Here is a 19,022-nt window from a genome sequence, read left to right as displayed (position 1 = left end):
ACACACTCCACCCACTCCTTGTGCATGTTCTGCCACACAGATATGGACCCTGTGGAGGATCCAGGCACTCAGCCTATGCAGGCCCTCAAGTTGCCCGCGGGCTTGCTCTTTGGTGGGGTGAGTCTTTAGGACAGGGTGCCTGCCCTGGCTGAGCTGGATTAAATCAGTGCTCTAGTGGGTGGGTCAGACCCTGGGGTAACAGGCCAGGGGAAGAACTCCAATGGCATCTCCCAGCATCTGTGTCAGCACACCTGTACTAGATATCACAATTACAGCTGCTGCCAATGTCTCAGTTCCTGTAGAGGTCTCACCTTTCACTGAGATGAGCCCAGAGCCTATCAGGTGAGTCTCTTTTCACCAAAGGACTGTGTACCTTACTTTCTGGTGATTTTAGTTAGCTTTCTGAAATTAGTGAATTTGTATGTGGGCCCGTTAAGAACTGACTTTTTCCTCTTATGTCTGATAGCTTGTCTGGGGGTATTCCCTGTTGTTAGTAGCCAGCAAAACCAGATATTGTGACACTTGTCTCACTTGTCCTGAGTCCAGATGATGCTCATAGTGGTAATGCTCCTCTGCTCAGATACCCACTCCTCCAGGAAGGGCAGTGTACCTTGGGATTGCTCCTGGCCAGCCATGAAGCACCATGGCTTGTGAAGGGTGGCTTTTTTCTCTCCAGAACGGAATTTCTGCATCTTCCATCTCAGTCAGGACTGTGCCTTGTTGCAGTGGTTCCTTTTATCCAGTTTTCAGTTCTCTCTTGGGGGTAATTGTTTCTAGGGTAGTGGTAAATTGGTTGTGTCTGTGAGAGGAAGTGAGTTTAGAGTCTGCCTACACCACCATCTTGACCAACAGTCTTGGACATTGTTAATCATCAAGGGAATGCAAATCAAAATCCCAGTGAGATACCACCTCACAAGCAATGGGATGGCTAGAATCAAGAAGTGAGGAAATAAGATTTGTTGAGGATACGTTTAGAAATCTGAACTCTCATACGTGGCCGGTGAGAGTATAAAATGGTGTAGTTACTGTGGAAAAAGGTCTAGGAGTTCCTCAAATAAAAACCTAAAAAGTACCCTCTGAGCCATCAATTCCAATCCTAGCTACTTAGTTTTGTGTGTGTATGTGTGGTGAGATGGCTTACTGCACTGTCTTAGCAAATTTCAACTATTCAAATTGTATATGTATATCAAATGATGACTTTGTAATCTTTAAATATAGACAAGTTTTTAGTCTGTTATACCTCAATAAAGCTAAGGTTAGGAAGATTTTCCAGGTCTATCCCACATTTCCATAATATTTATATTTTTTTCTTGTATCAGTTGAAATAGGATCAGTTGCCTCAGATCCAGATATTTTAGTGGTTAATTTTTGAAAGGCCTAGTGGACTGGGCCAGCAGTTGTGACACAGTCTCTGGGGTTCGTGTGTGGGAGGTGCTGTGGTCTGTGGGGTCCTGAGTGCCTCCTTTTCTCCCCACGGGGCACCTGTTTTTTCCTGAGTTTTCTGAATGTTTGGGGAGCAGGGTCTCAAATTTATCATCCTGTCTCCCTGGGCTAGCTCTTCCTAGGAATGACAATAAGTCTCTAAATTTTTAGATCCCTCCCGACATTCCCAAAGACAGCTTACTCTGTCTGATTCACAGCATTGTATCAACTCTTCCTCCTCTGTGGTGCGTTTCAAACAGACCCAGTATTTTAACTATTTGTCATTATTCCCAAGAGCCATTGATGACTTTTTTAAAGATTTTTGTCTGTGGATATTTTACATGAGAGGAAAGCAGAGAATAGCCACTTGGAACTACATTGCAGGAAATCCTGTGCCTCTCCCCTCAGGATCTTTCTGGGCACAGACATCCTATGGGAAGCCCTTTGGGTGGAAGTTCCTCTTGCAAAAATTTCTTGGGTGATCTGTCCCATTGGTACTGCGCCTGCCTAGGCTTGTGCCCTAGAGAAAATTTATCACTGACTTAATTCTATGTTTTTCACTAAGGGTAGATAGATTTAATCAGTATGATACTGGCTCAACAGAAGATTGACAGAAAGGAAGCCATATTGTAGAAAAGAACCCATATTATAACTTTGAGTGACCTATGGCTAACTAACCCAGCTGGATCTGTACCCTCGAGATCTAACTGTTCTGTAGATTTTATGACCCCTGTTTGTGTATGTCCCTCCTAGCTGTGATTAGATGAGAACTTTGTTCTTTTGAGTTCCTTAGGGATGTGTTGACCCCTGGACAGAAAGTCTGTACTGATGGACATCATTAGTCAGAAACAAAAGATCCAGTGTGGTGACTCCCTGTCTGTAACACCAGAGGGTCAATATTCCTAACCCCCTTCCCCTAGAACCCACTTGCCAATATAACTGCTTCAAGATTCTCTGCCCCCTTAAGATGGTTCTTTCAGACGTTATTTGGCCATGTTTCCCACTTGCTAGCAAGCTGTAATAAAATGGCCTTTCTTTGCCATCATCTTGCCTCTTGACAATTGGTTTTTGTCTCAGTGAGCAGATCATGCTCTTTATGCAGTACCAGAAATCTGGTGACTCTGGTGAGACTTTAAGTGTAGCTCATGACCAGTTGACCTCAGATGGGTGACCTGTTGCGTAAGTCTCCAGCAGCTACTGAGGCTCCATTTGTCTTGGGGATCTGCCCTTCCTGCTCTCCCATGCTGGTGCTGGCTGCCTCCTAATGCTCCCTATGGTAGGAAGAGAAACAGCTACTTCTGGTGGGTCAGTGGTGTCACATCTGGAGTAGCTTCCTGGATCAAACATCTTTTGGGTGATTAAAATGTGCCTGTGCCTAAAATTGTCTAATATTTCATCAGGATAGTGGGTTAGATGCCCCACTGGTGAGATTTTTTTCCTGGGCTAAAGTCCTAAGGCTACGATTGTGGGAGACAATGTAAAAGAGTTAGAGCCACTGGGGCATTCAAAAGGATTGGATTAAAGTCCCAAGCTCTGGGTTAGATACCCAGAGTACCCTGAGTTAGAGGCTCAGAGTATTGCATTTTGGTGTCTGTTCATGTTTGTCTATGTCTGACTGTTTTATTTGTTAAAATTGCCTGTTTTGGGACTGAGATTCCTGGTGATCATAACAAACTCTTTAGAAATTACCTTGTTCGTTGCAGCCACCTTGGGAGATCCCCTTAAAATGGGGATAACTGTAAACAGCTGGCAAGATAACCTGGGATAATTTAAAATAACAGTGGCCACTTTGGGCTCCTTTTGAACTTTTGAACCAAGAAACAAAGAAATCTTTAGAGTCAAAGGCTCCTCCTTTTATCTAAAAGTTTCCAGAAGCTGTAAATGTTCACAGAGAACAGCAGAATCTTACTAACCTTGTTCTGTGCCCTGAGGGCTTGACTTGATAAGCGTCAGGTTACGGGGGGGGGGTGGGGTGGGGTGGGGGGGGTGCTCCTAAAATACGGTCGGACAAAAATATGGTTGCACCCCATTCTGTAGTCAGAGATAGTTGGACAGAAACATGGGTTACACTCCCATCTGTGGCTAAGAGTCCTACCAAACTGCTGTGAGCCTTAGGGGAGTTACATTGGCCATCAGAAGAAAGCCTTGGCTGGGCCTTCATTGTGAAGGCCTTGATTTCAGGGATCCTTGAAATTTTCACTATTTGATTCTGGCTGTAGCATAAATATACTTTTGACAGACTGTGTCTAAATTCTGAAACAATGGGAAATGCTAATTCCATTCTCACTTGTAGCCCCTTAGGCTGCATTTTTCAAATTGGGTGGCTTTTAGCTATGTGTACTGAGTATTCATTAGTTTATTGATCTCTCTCCTCCCAGAGATGGTCGCTACTTTTCCTTTTCTCTTTTGGAGTCATTTGTCATAAAAAGGGAGAACCTAGAGAAAGAAGCAGGCATCTTCAGAAGCCTCTTGTCTGGGCAGGCCCACAGTAAACTTTGCTGTAGCACCCACCTATGAAATATGCACATAAGGTGGAAGCTCTTGCTAGGGGACATTAAGCCAAAAAGGCTGAAATATTGGTGGGCATGGGTTGAGCAGTTCAGAGCCATTAGGGCACTCATCACTTCAAGAACACTTCTGTGATAGGTAAGTTGGTCATGGGAATGGGGTAGATGATGAAAGATCCCCTACTGACCTCAAGCAAATGTCCATGCAGTGATGCGGTACTCTGTAAAGCATATACAATCCCCACCCCTGCGGCACCTCCCCCCTAGGTATTAGTCTGCCTCCAAGAGATCCAAAGCATAGCTCAGGTTGTTAATGTGAATATAAGATAAAAGTTTTTTCTTTTCTTTTGTTCTATGTCTTTAGATCTTGGCTTTGTGACCTCTCTGGTCATGAGGGGTCCAAGTCCATTGGGGGCCTTTGTCATCTCAACCTTTGTTGTTTGTTAGTGCAATACTGCCTGTGCAGGAAAAGCCTTTGCTTTCTTGGACTACTTTTGGGAGTGAACTTTCTGGATCTTGTGAGGGCTTCCTCCTTTGCACTCTCTTTTGTGGATGCTGACAGGGATCATTGTGGGCTCAGAATTCACAGCTCCTGCCCCACCCCCCCAGTGGTGGCAGCTGGAATATATGACCAGATACAATCACTATGCGACGGCAAAAATCCACTCAGACAAGAACTATGATGAAATATAGCATTAGTCCAGACCAGAAGGAAAAGGACAAACACCCAGAAGTCAATCCTGAAGGCACAGAAATCTACAACCTAAATGACAGAGAATTCCAAATAGCTATCATAAAAAAAGTCAACGAGTTACAGGATAACTCAGAAATACAGTTCAATAAAATCAGGAATGAAATTAATGAGCAGAGGGAATTCTTCATAAAACAGATGGAAACACTAAAGAAAACCAATCAGAAATGTTAGAGATGAAAAACACAATGGATGAGATAAAGAAAAATCTGGAGTTCTTTAGTAACAGAGCTTATATTAAGGAGGATATGATTAGCAATGTAGAGGACAGGAATATAGAAATGTTTCAGATTGAGGAGGACAGAGAACTAAGACTAAAAAATAAAGAAATTCTCAAGAAAAATCCAACTTAATTAGGAAATGCAACATAAGGATTACTGGTATTCCAGAGGGAGAGAGGAGCAGAGAGCTTGTTCAAAGAAATAATAGCAGAGAACTCCCCAAACCTGGATAAGGAGCTGGAATTACATGTAAATGAAGCCAATAGAACTCCTAATTACATCAATGTAAAAAGACTTTCTCCAGGCATATATTAGTAAAACCAGGAAAAGTCAATGACAAAGTATTAAAGATTTTATTTTTTTCCTTTTTCTCCCCAAAGCCCCCCCAGTACATAGTTGTATATTCTTCGTTGTGGGTCCTTCTAGTTGTGGCATGTGGGACACTGCCTCAGCGTGGTTTGATGAGCAGTGCGATGTCCGCGCCCAGGATTCAAACCACTGAAACACTGGGCTGCCTGCAGCAGAGCGTGTGAACTTAACCACTCAGCCACGGGGCCAGCCCCAAGCAAAGAAAATATTAAGGACAGCAAGGCAGAAGAAAATAACCTATAAAGGACCCCTGTGAGACTTTCAGCAGATTTCTCAGCAGTAACCTTACATGATCATGAAGGCCCACATACTTGGGGAAAAAAAAAAAAATGAAGAGAGGGGTTACAAAGCCTTGAGAAGGGAGATAAACAAGTAGACAAGATCAGAAAATTGCAACTCTCAATCAAAACAGATTAGCAAACTTAATTATAACATTAAAGATGAAGGGAAGGAAGATATATAATCATTTAACCACACCACTCACAATACAAAATGGAATAAGTTGTCACAACAACAACTTAGAAGGGGAAGAAGTAGAGGATGGAACCTGCTTAGAGTAAGGGAATAAGAGGCTATCAGAAAATGGACCATCTCACTTATGAGATCTTTTATACATACCTCACAGAAACAACTAAACAAAAAATCAGAACAGAGACACAAATGATAAATAATGAGAAAACTATCATAGAGAGCCACCAAACTGCATTGGCAGTCCAAAATACACAAGACAAGAAACAAGGGAAATACAGAACAACTGGAAAACATGTGATAAAATGGTAGTATTAAGCTCTCATATATCAATAATCACTCCAGATATAAATGGGTTGAATTCCCCAATCAAAATATGCAGAGTAGTGGTATGGATTAAAAAACAATATTCAACAATATACTGCCTCCAGGAAGCATTATCTCAGCTTTAAAGACAAACACAGGCTAAAAGTGAAGGTGTCCAAGCTAATGGCAAAGAGAAGAAAGCAGGTGTTGCCATGCTTATATCAGACAAAGTAGACTTCAAGATAAGGAAGACAATGAGAGACAAAGAAGGGGGGTATATAATGATGAGGGACACTCCACAAAGAGGATATAACACTTATAAATAAATATCCACCTAACGTAGGAGCACCAAAATACCTAAAACAACTCTTAATTGACCTAAAAGTAGACATTAACAACGACAATAATAGTAGGGGGCCTTAACACCCTGCTTTCATCAATGGATACATGAGGCAGACAGAAAGTCAACAAGGAAATAGTGGAACTAAATGAAAAACTAGACCAGATGGACTTAATAGATACATAAGGAAAACTCCATGCAAAATCAGCAGAATACACATTCTTTTCAAGTGCTCCTGGAAAATTCTCATAGATAGACCATATGTTGGGAAACAAGGCAAGCCTTAATAAATTTAGGAAGATTTAAATAATATCAACAATCTTTTCTGACCGTAATGTTGTGAAACTAGACATGAACTACAAGATCAAAGGGGGAAAGTGACAAACGTGGAGAGTAAACAACATGCTACTGAACAACCAATAGATCATTGAAGAAATTAAAGGAGAAATAAAAGAATATCTAGAGATAATTAAAAGAATACACTATAGCACCTCATATGGGATGCAGCAAAAGTAGTCCTAAGAGGGAAATTCATAGCAATACAGACCACCTTAACAAGAAAAATCTCAGATAAGCAGTCTTAAACTACACCTAGCAGAATTAGAAAAAGACAAAGCCTATGGTCAGCAGGAGGCAAATAAAAAAAATTAGATCAGAAATAAATGAAATAGAAACCAGAAAAACAATAGAAAGTATCAATGACGCTAAGAGCTGCTTCTTTGAGAAGATAAACAAAGTTGACAAACCATTAGCCAGGCTCACTGACAACAAAAGAGAGAAGGCTCAAATAAATAAAACTAGAAAGAAGAGAAATTGCAACAGATTCCCCAGAAATACAAAGGATTTTAAGAGAATACTATGAAAAACTATATGCCAACAAATTGGAAAATCTAGAAGAAATGGGTGAATTCTTAGACTCATACAACCTCTCAAAACTGAACTGAAAGAAACAGAGAATCTGAATAGAACAATCATAAGTAAATACATTAAAATAGTAATCAAACCCTCCCCAAAAATAAAAGCCCAGGATAAGATGGATTCTCTGGAGAATTCTACCAAACATTCAGAGAAAATTGAGTACCTGTCCTCAAACTATTACAATAAATTGAAGAAGATAGAACGCTTCCCTACACGTTTTACAAGGGTAACATCACCCTGATGTCAAAGCCAGACAAGGATAACAGAAAGAAGGAAAATTACAGGCCAATATCACTGATGAACACTGATGTGGAAATTCTCAGCAAAATATTGGCAAACTGAATGTAGCAATACATCAAAAAGATCACACACCATGATCAAGTAGGATTATACCAGGGACCCAGGGAGTGTTGAACATCTGCAAATCAATCACCGTGATACACCGCATTAACAAAATGAGAAATAAAAACCACGTGATCATCTCAGTGGATACTGAGAAAGCGTTTGAGAAGGTCCAACATCCATTTATGATAAAAAAAAAAATCTCAATAAAATGAGTATAGAAGAAAAGTACCTTAGTATAACAAAGGCCATATGTCACAAGCCCACAACCAACACCATCTCAACAGGGAAAAACTGAAAGCCACCCTCCGAGAACAGGAACAAGACAAGGATGCCCACTCTTGCTGTTCTTATTCACCTTAGTACTGGGGGCTTTGGCCAGAGCTAATATTAGGCAACAAAAAAAAAAAAGAAAAAAGGTATCCAAATTGGTAAGAAAGAAGTGAAACTCCTGCTGTTTTCAGATGACATGATTTTCTATTTAGAAAACCCTAAAGAACCCATCAGAAAAGTATTAGAAATAATCAACTACAGTGAAGTTGCAGGGTACAAAATCAACTTAGAAAAATCAGTTGCATTTCTATGTTCTGATAAGGAACTAAGAGGAAGAGAACTCAAGAAAACAATCCCATTTACAAATGCAACAAAAAGAATAAAATATCCAGGAATAAATTTAACCAAGGAGGTGAAACACCTATATAATGAAAACTATAAGACACTATTGAAAGACATTGATGATGACATAAAGAAATGGGAGGACATTCCGTGCACATGGATTGGATGAATAAACATAGTTAAAATACTACCTAAAGCAATCTACAGATTCAATGCAATCCCAATCAGAATCCCAGTGACATTCTTCATGGAAATACAACAAAGAATCCTAAAATACATGTGGGGCAACAAAAGACCTCGAAAAGCTAAAGCAATCCTCAGAAAAAAAGAAAAAAGCTAGAGGTATCACAATCCATGACTTCAAAATATATTGCAAAGCTGTAGTAATCAAAGCAGCATGGTACTGATACAAAAATAGACACAGAGATCATTGGCACAGAATTGAAAGCCCAGAAATAAAATCACACATCTATGGACAGCCAATCTTTGACAAAGGAGCTAAGAACATACATTAGAGAAAGGAAAGTGTCTTCAATAAATGGTGTTGGGAAAACTGCACAGCCGCATGCAACAGAATGGAAGTAGACCGTTATCTTTGCCCATACACAAAAATTAACTCAAAATGGATTAAAGACTTGAAGGTAAGATGTGAAACCATAAAAGTCCTAGAAGAAAATATAGGGAGTACATTGGTCTTAGAAAGATATTTTCAAATACCTTGTCTACTTGGGCAAGGGAAACAAAAGAAAAATAAAGAAGTGAGACTCTGTCAGACTGAAGAGTTTCTGCCAGGCAAAGGAAACCAGGAACAAAACGAAAAGACACCCTACCAACTGGGAGAAGATATTTGCAAATCCTATATCTGGCAAGGGTTAATCTCCAACATATATAAAGAACTCACACAACTTAACAAAAAGCAAACAAGCCGATCAAAAAATGGGCAGAAGATATGAACAGTCATTTTTCCAAAGGAGATATACAGATGGTCAATAGGCGCATGAGAAGATTTTCAACAGCACCAATCATCAGTGAAATGCAAATCAAAACTACATTGAGATCTCACCTTACGCTCTTTAGAATCGCTGTAATCATTAAGACAAAAAATACCAAATGTTGGAGAGGGTATGGAGAAAAGAGAACCGTCATCCGTTGCTGGTGGGAATGCAAACTGGTGCAGCCAGTATGGAAAACATTATGGAGATTTCTCAAAAAATTAAAAATCAAAATACCATATGATCCAGTTCTTCCACTACTGGGCCTTCATCCGACAAACTTGAAATCAACAATTCAAAGAAACTTATGCACTCCTATGTTCATTGCAGCATTATTCACAATAGCCAAGACATGAATGCAACCCAAATTCCCATTGAGTGAGGAGTGAATAAAGATGATGTAGTATATCTATACCATGGAATACTACTTAGCCATAAAAAAGACAAAACTGTCCCAGTTGCAAAAACATGAATGGATCTTGCAAGTATTCTGTTAATAAAGATAAGCCAGACAAAGACACATAACTGTATGGTTTCACTCATATGTGGAAGATAAATACATGAACAAAGAGAACGGATTCGTGGTTACCAGAGGGAAACGAGGTTGGGGGGTAGGCATAAGGGATAAAGGGGCACATACATACGGTGACTGACAAATAATAATGTAACTGACATTTTACAGTGTTGTAAATTTATTTTGACCTCAACAATACATACATACATACACACACACATACATACATAGATACATACATCTCCAAACCCAAGATCATCTAGATTTTCTCCTATGTTATTTTTTGAAGTTTATTCCTTTGGCATTTTACATTTAGGTGTGTGATATGTTTTGACTTAATTTTTGGGAAAGATCTAAGACTGGTGTGGACCTTCATTTGTGTGTGTGTGTATGTTTGCATGTGGATATCCATTATTTCCACCACTGTTTAAAAGACTTTTTAAATTGTTGTTTAAAAGACTTTTTCATTTGAATTGCCTTTCCTTCCATGTTGAAGATCAGTTGCCTCTATTTGAGTGGGCCTATATGGAAAGGAATTGACTCACATATTCTTCAGCCTTGCTTTACTCACTTAGAAATTCCAGGAATGATTTCTGTTGTGAATTTTTCAGATGTTACACAGACAATCATGTCCTGTGGAACAGATGTTAGAAATTTAGCTACAGATTTTGTGAAGGTGTTCTTTCTCAAGAAGCAGAAGTTCCCCTCTATTATTAGTTTCTTATAAATGGATGTTGGATTTTATCAAATCCTCTTTTATTTTCATTTCCTTCTTCTTTCATTTCTGATGTTAGTATTTATGTATGTATGTGTTTAAAGATTGGTACCTGAGCTTGATGTTACTAATTTCTGTCTTCTGTCTTTATCTTCACTAGAGGCTTATCAATTTTATTAGTCTTGTGAAACAACCAGTTTTTTGGTTTAATTTTCTCCATTGATTTCTGATAGTGACAGTTGATTTCTGTTTTATTATTTCTTTATTGTGCTTGCTTTTGGTTTCATTTGCTTGTCTTTCCATTGTTTCCTAAGATACACACTTACATTATTGATTACAGATCTTTGGTTTTTCCAAGTGTATTTGTTGGAAGATGTAAATTTCCCTCTAGGCACTGCTTTTGCTGCGTCCAAGAACCTTTGGCATGTTGTGTTTTTATTTCATTTGTTTCAAAATAAGATTTTATTTGTCTTGAGACTTCTTCTTTGATCCTATGTATTATGTAGAAGTGTGTTGTTGAATGCCCAGACATTTTGGTGTTTTCCTTCTACGTTGCTGTTATTGACTTCTAGATTGATGGCTATGTTGTGTGAGAGCTTATTTTGTATGATGTCTGTTTGTCAAATTTGTTAATTTGTGCTTTATGTCCCAGAGTGTGGTTTGTGTTGGTTAACGTTCCATGTGAACCTGAGAATAATGTATATTCTTCTACTGTTGCATGAAGTAGTCCCTAGATTGTAATGAAATTCAGTTGTTTCACAAATGCTGTTCAGTTCACCTCTCCTTCCTCATTTCCTGCCTACTGGAATTTATATTTCATGATAAAGGGGTGTTGAATTCAGCTGTAGTACTGGATTCATCTGTTTCTCCTTGCATTCTATCAGTTCTTGCCTCATGTATTTTGCCCCTCTGCTGTTATGCAGGTCCACATGAACGATTGCTGTGCCTTCTTGGTGAATGGACCCCTTTATTAGTATCTAATGCCCCTCTCTGTCTCTGAATTTTCCTTGGATTAAAATCTGCATTGTCTATAATATAAATATTTCAGCTGTCTTCTGATTAGTGTTAGCAGGGTCTATTTTTCTCCATGGCTTTACCCTTCATCTATCTGTGTCTTTAGAATTAAAATGAGTTTCTTGTAGAGAACATGTAATTGTGTTTTTTGAAACCTGATATTACTGTGTCTTTCAATTGTATCAAGACAGTTGATGATTAAAGTTGTGATTGATGCAGTTGGATTAATATTTATCAAAGCTTTTAGTGTTTTCCATTTTTACTTATTTTTTCCCCTCTTTTTCTTCCACCTTTTACCTCCTCTGGCTGATATTGAGCATTTACTTTGGTTCTTTTTTTCTCTTCTCTTAGCATATCATTTACAGATTTTTAAAAAACGTCTTTTAGTGGTTCCCCTTCAGTTTTCAACATACATTTACAACTAACCGACTTGTTCTGCCAGATAACACTATACTACTTCATGCTGTGCAAGTACCGCTTAACACAGTTTCCACTTACCTGTGCCTTGTCACACTAGTGTCATTTATTTCACTTGTACATAAGCTGCTCCTTCCCAAATACCTTGTTGCTAATATTATTTTAAGCAAAGTGACATCTGTCATATAAATTTGGGGAATATATATGACATTTTACCTTCATTCTTTCGTTTTCTGTTCCTCTAGCTTTCTCATTTACATTCTTTCTGATAAATTTTGAACATTTCATTCAAAGTAAGTGTACTCCTGAAAATTTTTCTTAATTTTTGTCTCAGAAAGTCCTTATTTCTCCTTTATTTATGAATTATAATTTTGCTTGACAGAGAATTCTAGGATAGGGTTTTTCTATTTTCAGAATTTTAAATATTTCGCTCTACTCTTTTCCTGCTTGCATGGTGTTTGAAAAGAAGTCCAACTTAATTTATCTTTGTTTTTTATACCTAAGGTGTCTTTCTTCTTTGCTATTTCTCAGTGCATTCTGTGTTTTTGATTTTTCTGCAGTTTGAATGTGATTTCCTTGGGTGTGCACTTTTGTAGTTTATCAAGTTTAGCATTCTCTGAGTTTCCTGGATGTAAAGTTTGCCAGCTAACATTAGTTTTGTGATATTTTGGTTATTATTACTTCACTTACTTTTGTTTCTGTCTTTCTTTTTCTTCAGGTATTCCTATTATGTGTATTTTAAACTTTCTGTTAAAGAGGATTGTCCTAGACTTCATTCCCTCTTTTTTTGTTCGTTTTGGCTTTGCATTAGACTGGTGTAATAGATTTTCTGTTTAGTGTAAGCATTGTTAACAGCAGAATATCTGGGGCATACTTTCAAAATGCCATCTTTTTTTCTCATTCCTAATTATGTAGACATTGGTTGGCCCTATGACCTTAAGGCTCTCATAAACCTGAGAAGACTTTTTCATTTCAAATTTGTTCACATTCTTCTTGTGACATGAAGGTTGACAGCTTCTAAGTTCCTTAAGAGCGGGATGAGAAGTTAGCAAGGCATCATCTAGAGTGTGTGGTCAGGAAACACTTGCTCTTGAAGTTGGAGAATGGAAATTTTATCTTCTTTTGGAGTTAATCCTTCACGTATTTTATAATCATGGCCATATTTACCATGAAACTATTTTGAACTCCTTGCAATCTGTAGCTCTTAACCTACCCTCCAAGGCTAGCAGGCCTCAAGGTACCCTGTTACTGTTTGACCTGAAAGAGCTCTTATGGCATATTGTTATCTCACTATGTGTTCTAAAATTGGTGGGAAGTAGCTTTGAGGCATGTGAATGTAGGGATTTCATGGTCTACTTGTGTCTGAGCTCTAAGTTCCAAATAACATTTTAGCCCCATCAGATTATATAGACAGAGCAAGGAAGAACTGAGTTTATGATCAATATTACACAAGTTAAAAGTAATGCTTCCCCCCAAGAATACTTACATTCAGCCTGCTGCCTCTGATTACTTTTAATGGCCTGGAGTACTTTAGGACAATGTGGCCAGCTGGGCTTTGTTAAGTTTTGATTTCTATAGGCCGCCTCAACGCTCTATTTGGTGATGGGACTAGACAAGAAAGCCCCCCTTCTTCACTATTTTTTTATCCATTGAAGCCTCACACAGATTTGACCCTCTTCCTCAGGGAGTGCTGTGACTGGTGAGTAATAAGGAAGAATATGGAAGAATTATTTATTCTCACAAGGAATTATCAGCCTTAAAAGGATATTACTTTCATTTGTATAGCATTTTGGTCATTTCCCAGTATACTCTGCACCCTGTCATTTGAGAAATACAATATAATGTAATCACAGTAAAAATTCGTAAATAATTTCCATGTGTCCATGATGGTGTTAAATTAATGAGGATGTGTGTACATAAAAAGAGTGTTTTGATGATTGTGACATACAATAAATGTTTCAAGATGACACAGTCATATGTAACCTTCCTACAAATGGAGTGTAGGTCCCCACTGCTGTCTGTCTTATGCTTCCTACTCTACATATATTTGGGATGTTTCAGGACTCAGTGGCTATTGAAGATGTGACTGTGAACTTCACCCCAGAGGAGTGGGCTTTACTGGATCCTTCACAGAAGAAACTCTACAGAGATGTGATGTGGGAAACCTGCAGGAACCTGGCCTCAGTAGGTAAGAATGAGGATATTCCTTCAGTTCATCAATTAGGGAACAAGTGTTTCTTGCCCATTCAAATTGTTCCAAGATGTAGAATGTGGAAATGGGGGATGTTGGTAAATAAACTAGAAATGGTCATGGCTCATCGTGGGATTAGAATATAAAATTTTCTCTGTAATTTTTATTACTTTAGAATCACCTTTCTGGGTCTGCATTTCAGGAAAAACATGGGAAAGTCGTTATATTGAAGATCAGTACAAAAACTGGGGGAGAAAATTAAGGTGAGTCATACTTACAATAGAATATTATCTCACATGAGATTTCTGGTATTATATGAGTTTTGAAAAGGAGCAAACACATAATCCTTGCTTCAAATTTACTTATTCTTTGAAAATTTGCACCAAATACATTTTCTGAAATGTGATGTAGAGGTTAAGTTTTTGCAAGACTTCACTTGGAAATGTATTAATAAAACCTATATATGAATATCACTGGATAATAACAAAGATGATGTTCTCTTGCAGAGCTCTCAGTACATTCTATTTCCAAGCATTCAGACAAGACATTTTCCTATAAATCATGATATAACAAATATCAGATCATTAATGAAGAAATCATTAAAAATGTGCTTCTCCTTTTTTACAGAAGTAATATGGTAATGAGGCTCTGTGAAAGTGAAGAGGGCAGTCAAAGTGGAGAAAACTTCAGCCTTATTCCAAATCTCAATCTGGACAAGAAAATTGCAGGAGGAAAAGCATGTGAATGCAGTTCATGTGGAAAAGGCTTCATGCATCATTCATCCCTTAATAGACATGTTAGATGTCATACTGAACACAAACCATATGATCCTCAAAAACATGGAGAGAAGCCGTATAAATCTAAGAAATGTGAGAAAGCCTTCACTTTTCCCAGTTTTGTTCAAATACATGAAAGAACTCACCACACTCAGGAGAAACTCTGTGAATCTAAAAATTGCAGTAAAGCATTCATTTCTCCCAGTTTGCTTAAAAAATATAAAAGAATTCATACTGGAAAGAAACCCTTTGAATGTAAAATATGTGGTAAAGCCTTCAGATTTCCCAGTGATGTTCGAGTACATGAAAGGACTCATACTGGAGAGAAACCTTATGAATGTAAAATATGTGGTAAAGCCTTCAGTTTTTCCTTTAGTGTTCAAGTACATCAAAGAATTCATACTGGAGAGAAGCCCTATAAATGTAAGGAATGTGGGAAAGCCTTTATAACTCCCACAAGCCTTCGAGCACACATGATCTCTCACACTGGAGATGGACCTTATAAATGTAAGGAATGTGAGAAATCATTCATTTCTCCCAGTATATTTCGAATACATGAAAGAACTCATACTGGAGAGAAACCCTATGAATGTAAAGAATGCAGTAAAGCCTTCAGTTGTACCAGTTCTCTTCGAAAACATGAGAGAACTCATACTGGAGCGAAACCTTATGAATGTAAAATATGTGGTAAAGCCTTCAGTTTTTCCAGTAATTTTCATGTGCATGAAAGAACTCACACTGGAGAGAAACCTTTTGAATGTAAAAAGTGTAATAAAACATTCATTTCTCCCAGCTTACTTCAAAAACATGAAAGAATTCATACTGGAGAGAAACCATTTGAATGTAAAATGTGTGGAAAAGCCTTCAGGTTTTCCAATTCTCTTCAAATACATGAAAGAACTCACACTGGAGAGAAACCCTATGAATGCAAAAAATGCAGTAAAGCCTTCACTTCTTCCAGTTCTCTTCAAAACCATGAAAGAACTCATACTGGAGAGAAACCTTATGAATGTAAGAAATGTAGTAAAGCATTCACTTCTTCCAGTTCTCTTCGAGTACATGAAAGAAATCACACTGGAGAGAAACCCTATGAATGTAAAAAATGCAGTAAAGCATTCACTTCTTCCAGTTCTCTTCAAATACATGAAAGAAGTCACACTGGAGAGAAACCTTATGAATGTAAAGAATGTGGTAAAGCCTTCAGTTGTACCAGTTCTCTTCGAAAACATGAAAGAACTCACACTGGAGTGAAACCCTATGAATGTAAGATATGTGGTAAAGCCTTCAGTTTTTCCAGTAATGTTCATGTACATGAAAGAACTCACACTGTAGAGAAACCTTATGAATGTAAAAAATGCCGTAAAGCATTCACTTCTTCTAATTCTCTTCAAATACATGAAAGAACTCATACTGGAGAGAAACCCTATGAATGTAAGATATGTGGTAAAGCATTCAGATTTTCCAGTAATGTTCAAGTACATGAAAGAACTCACACTGGAGAGAAACCGTATGAATGTAAAGAATGCAGTAAAGCCTTCAGTTGTACTAGTTCTCTTCGAAAGCATGAGAGAACTCATACTGGAGGGAAACTCTATGAATGTAAAAAAAGGCAATAAAGCATGTAGTGTCCCCACTTCACTTCCATGACATGAAAGAAGTCACACTGGAGAGACATGCTGTGAATACCAGTAAAATGGAAATGCCTTTATTTATCATGAAAACTTCCAGGGCTATTCAAGAATGCACACTAGAGGAAAAACCATGTCAATGTAAAGAATGTCAGAAAGACTTTTGTCTTCCAGTTCTTTCTGAAGGCATGAAAGGACTGACTTGATAAAAATTTCTTGAAAGTACACGGCGTGGGAAAGACCTCAATTGGCCTACATGCTTCTATGTTACACTCCCACCAAAAAGAAATATAAATGTAAGTAACAAGAGAAAGCTTCATGGAAATTAACTTGTATATAATGTTCTAGAAAACTTTGAATATGAAAGAGTTCCTGTAAGTTTGTAAATACGTTGTTTACCAAGCATTTTTCTTAAAGTGCAACATTCTAGTGTGGATTTCTCTTAATTAACTTCCTGAAATGAATATTGAGGTGAGATAATTCTGCAAGTCATCCTTCGTCAATACTACATAAGGCTTAATAGGTGGTGCTTTCTTCTTAGATCACCTAGTAATATTTTCTGTTTAATTTTTGTATAATGTTTTAATTGTTCTATGTTCAGAGGCCATTGAAAAATGACAGTTTGGTGTTGTCGGGATTCTTTTACTGGCCTTGTATTACAGATCCTGCATATGCCTGATCCATTGTATGTATTGTGCCTTTTTTAGAGACCAGTCCTTTTTTGGGATGTTAGGTATAGGAACCTATTTTTATTTTCCATACTGTTGATTAGTTGGAATAAATTTTTGTGTGTGGCAGTTTTCAAAGAGTATACTTTCCTTTGAATTCTTTTTGTTTTAAGATTTTAGTTTTCCTTTTTCTCCCCAAAGCCTTCCAGTACATAGTTGTGTATTTTTAGCTCTGGGTCCTTCTAGTGGCATGTGAGATGCTGCCTCAACATGGCCCAGTGAGCGGTGCCCTGTCCATGCCCAGGATCTGAACCAGCGAAACCCCGGGCTGCCAAAGCAGAGCACGCAAACTTAACCACTCGGCCATGGGGCTGGCCCCTCCTTTGAATTCTTATTTTCCCATTTGGGCCTTTGCTCAGTCAGAGTCCTTCCTTCTGATGGTATTTGGTTGAATAGACTTTGAATAAAATGGAGGCCTGTGTTAGGGCAACGAAATGCATAGCTGGACATACCACCCCTCTTTTGTGTTATGTCAATAAGGGTTATATTAAAAACTAGAACTTTAAGAATCCACCCCCTTTATGGTTCCATGTTGGAATTCGCCAGTAGCCTCACTTGCATGAGATTTGGAAGGCAGAAGCAAACAAGGCATTAGGCAGATTTTGGAGCCACCTTACGTGGAGAGAGACAGTCACACAGGAGCTTCAAGGACACTGTCTTCCATCCCATATTCTGGATTCTTTGCCCTTATCAGGAGTATCTTGGAATTCACCACCATTTGGTCTCCATCCTCTTACACATGTGTTTTCCACTGATGTTTTCACAAGTTTCACTTCAAAGATCAATCACAGTCAGGAATTTTTGTAAGGCCTCTTGTGTCCACCAGGAAACTAGTTCAGACATTTGTGGTTGTGAGTATTCTCTGATTCCCCTCTTCTCTAGATTATATCTTTATAAGGTGTAATGTCTACAGGAAACAGCTTTTGCTGTTAACATTGCTAGTGAGTATGCCTCCTGATTCACCATGACATCTGCACTGGGGCAGTAAAAAGAAGGATGTGGGAGTTTGTTTCTCTGCTGCATTGTGATGTGGCTGCCTTGACCCTGTTTTTTCACATGAGGACAGTCATCACCTTCTCATGTCAGGAAACCGTGTGTGTTCTTGTCACTTGTATTTGCCCATAGCCCCTCAGTGTTTTCAGTAATCTTTGTATGTCCTGAAAACTGCATGCATTTCCTTGAGAAATGAACACTTCTGTAGTTGTTTCGTTAATGTACTTTATCAGCTGTTCTCTAATTCCTTATATGTTAATAAATGTTATTGTGGTTTTCATTTCTTCAGAATATATTAAAATTCATTTTAATTATGGATTTTCAGATATGCTTTGCAGTTTTATTTAATTAACTATTATACATTATGGTCCATTTTATCATTTGCATAGTAATTCAGGTTTCTTTCCTCAGGCAAACTATTTTTTATTCTTTTGTAGGTACACTTTTTGTCATGAAATTAACTTCTTCATTCTGAACCCAAAACATAACAAGCATGTTGTTTTCAGTGCCGTCTGGCCAGTGACCTTCAGAATTACAGCTGTAGTCACAGAATGGGGTGCAGTAAGTTGTGATAAGAATGACCACGGACCATAAAGGACTGTGAGGGATAAAAATAACAGGGTGCTCAAAATGACTTCTTACGAGGTTTTGGCATCTATTTGTTGATTTGATTGCTATTCAGGGGAGCCGGTCATTTTCTGTATTGAATGATGTGAGGAAGTTAACTTAGTTCTCTCTTTTGCAAGCGTTTTGCCCTAGTAAAGCATTGTTTTCCTGAAGGCAAAAACAATGCTG

The 19,022-nt window shown here is 38.2% G+C and overlaps 1 protein-coding gene across 3 annotated transcripts in view; it reads left to right on the top strand.

Moving 5' to 3' along the window:
- The window catches only part of LOC100065592 (zinc finger protein 709), a 44,767-nt gene extending 26,222 nt beyond the window's left edge, over positions 1 to 18,545 (top strand). The window contains exons 2-4 of one of the 3 annotated variants that reach the window (XM_070274030.1): positions 13,973 to 14,099; positions 14,305 to 14,365; positions 14,730 to 18,545. In XM_070274030.1, the coding sequence (XP_070130131.1) occupies positions 13,973 to 14,099; positions 14,305 to 14,365; positions 14,730 to 16,494 (1,953 nt within the window). In that variant the 3' untranslated portion in view covers positions 16,495 to 18,545. Of the gene's footprint in view, positions 1 to 13,963; positions 14,100 to 14,277; positions 14,366 to 14,729 lie in introns of those variants that run through there. The other 2 variants (XM_023646479.2, XM_014741417.3) reach the window with 2 other exon arrangements.
- The last annotated feature ends 477 nt before the right edge of the window (positions 18,546 to 19,022 follow it).

Source organism: Equus caballus, chromosome 7 (genome assembly GCF_041296265.1).
Source record: "Equus caballus isolate H_3958 breed thoroughbred chromosome 7, TB-T2T, whole genome shotgun sequence".
In the NCBI taxonomy this organism is placed as follows: Eukaryota; Metazoa; Chordata; class Mammalia; order Perissodactyla; family Equidae; genus Equus; species Equus caballus.
The sequence above is the reverse complement of the archived record's forward strand: the minus strand, read 5'-3'. Positions and strand labels throughout refer to the sequence as shown.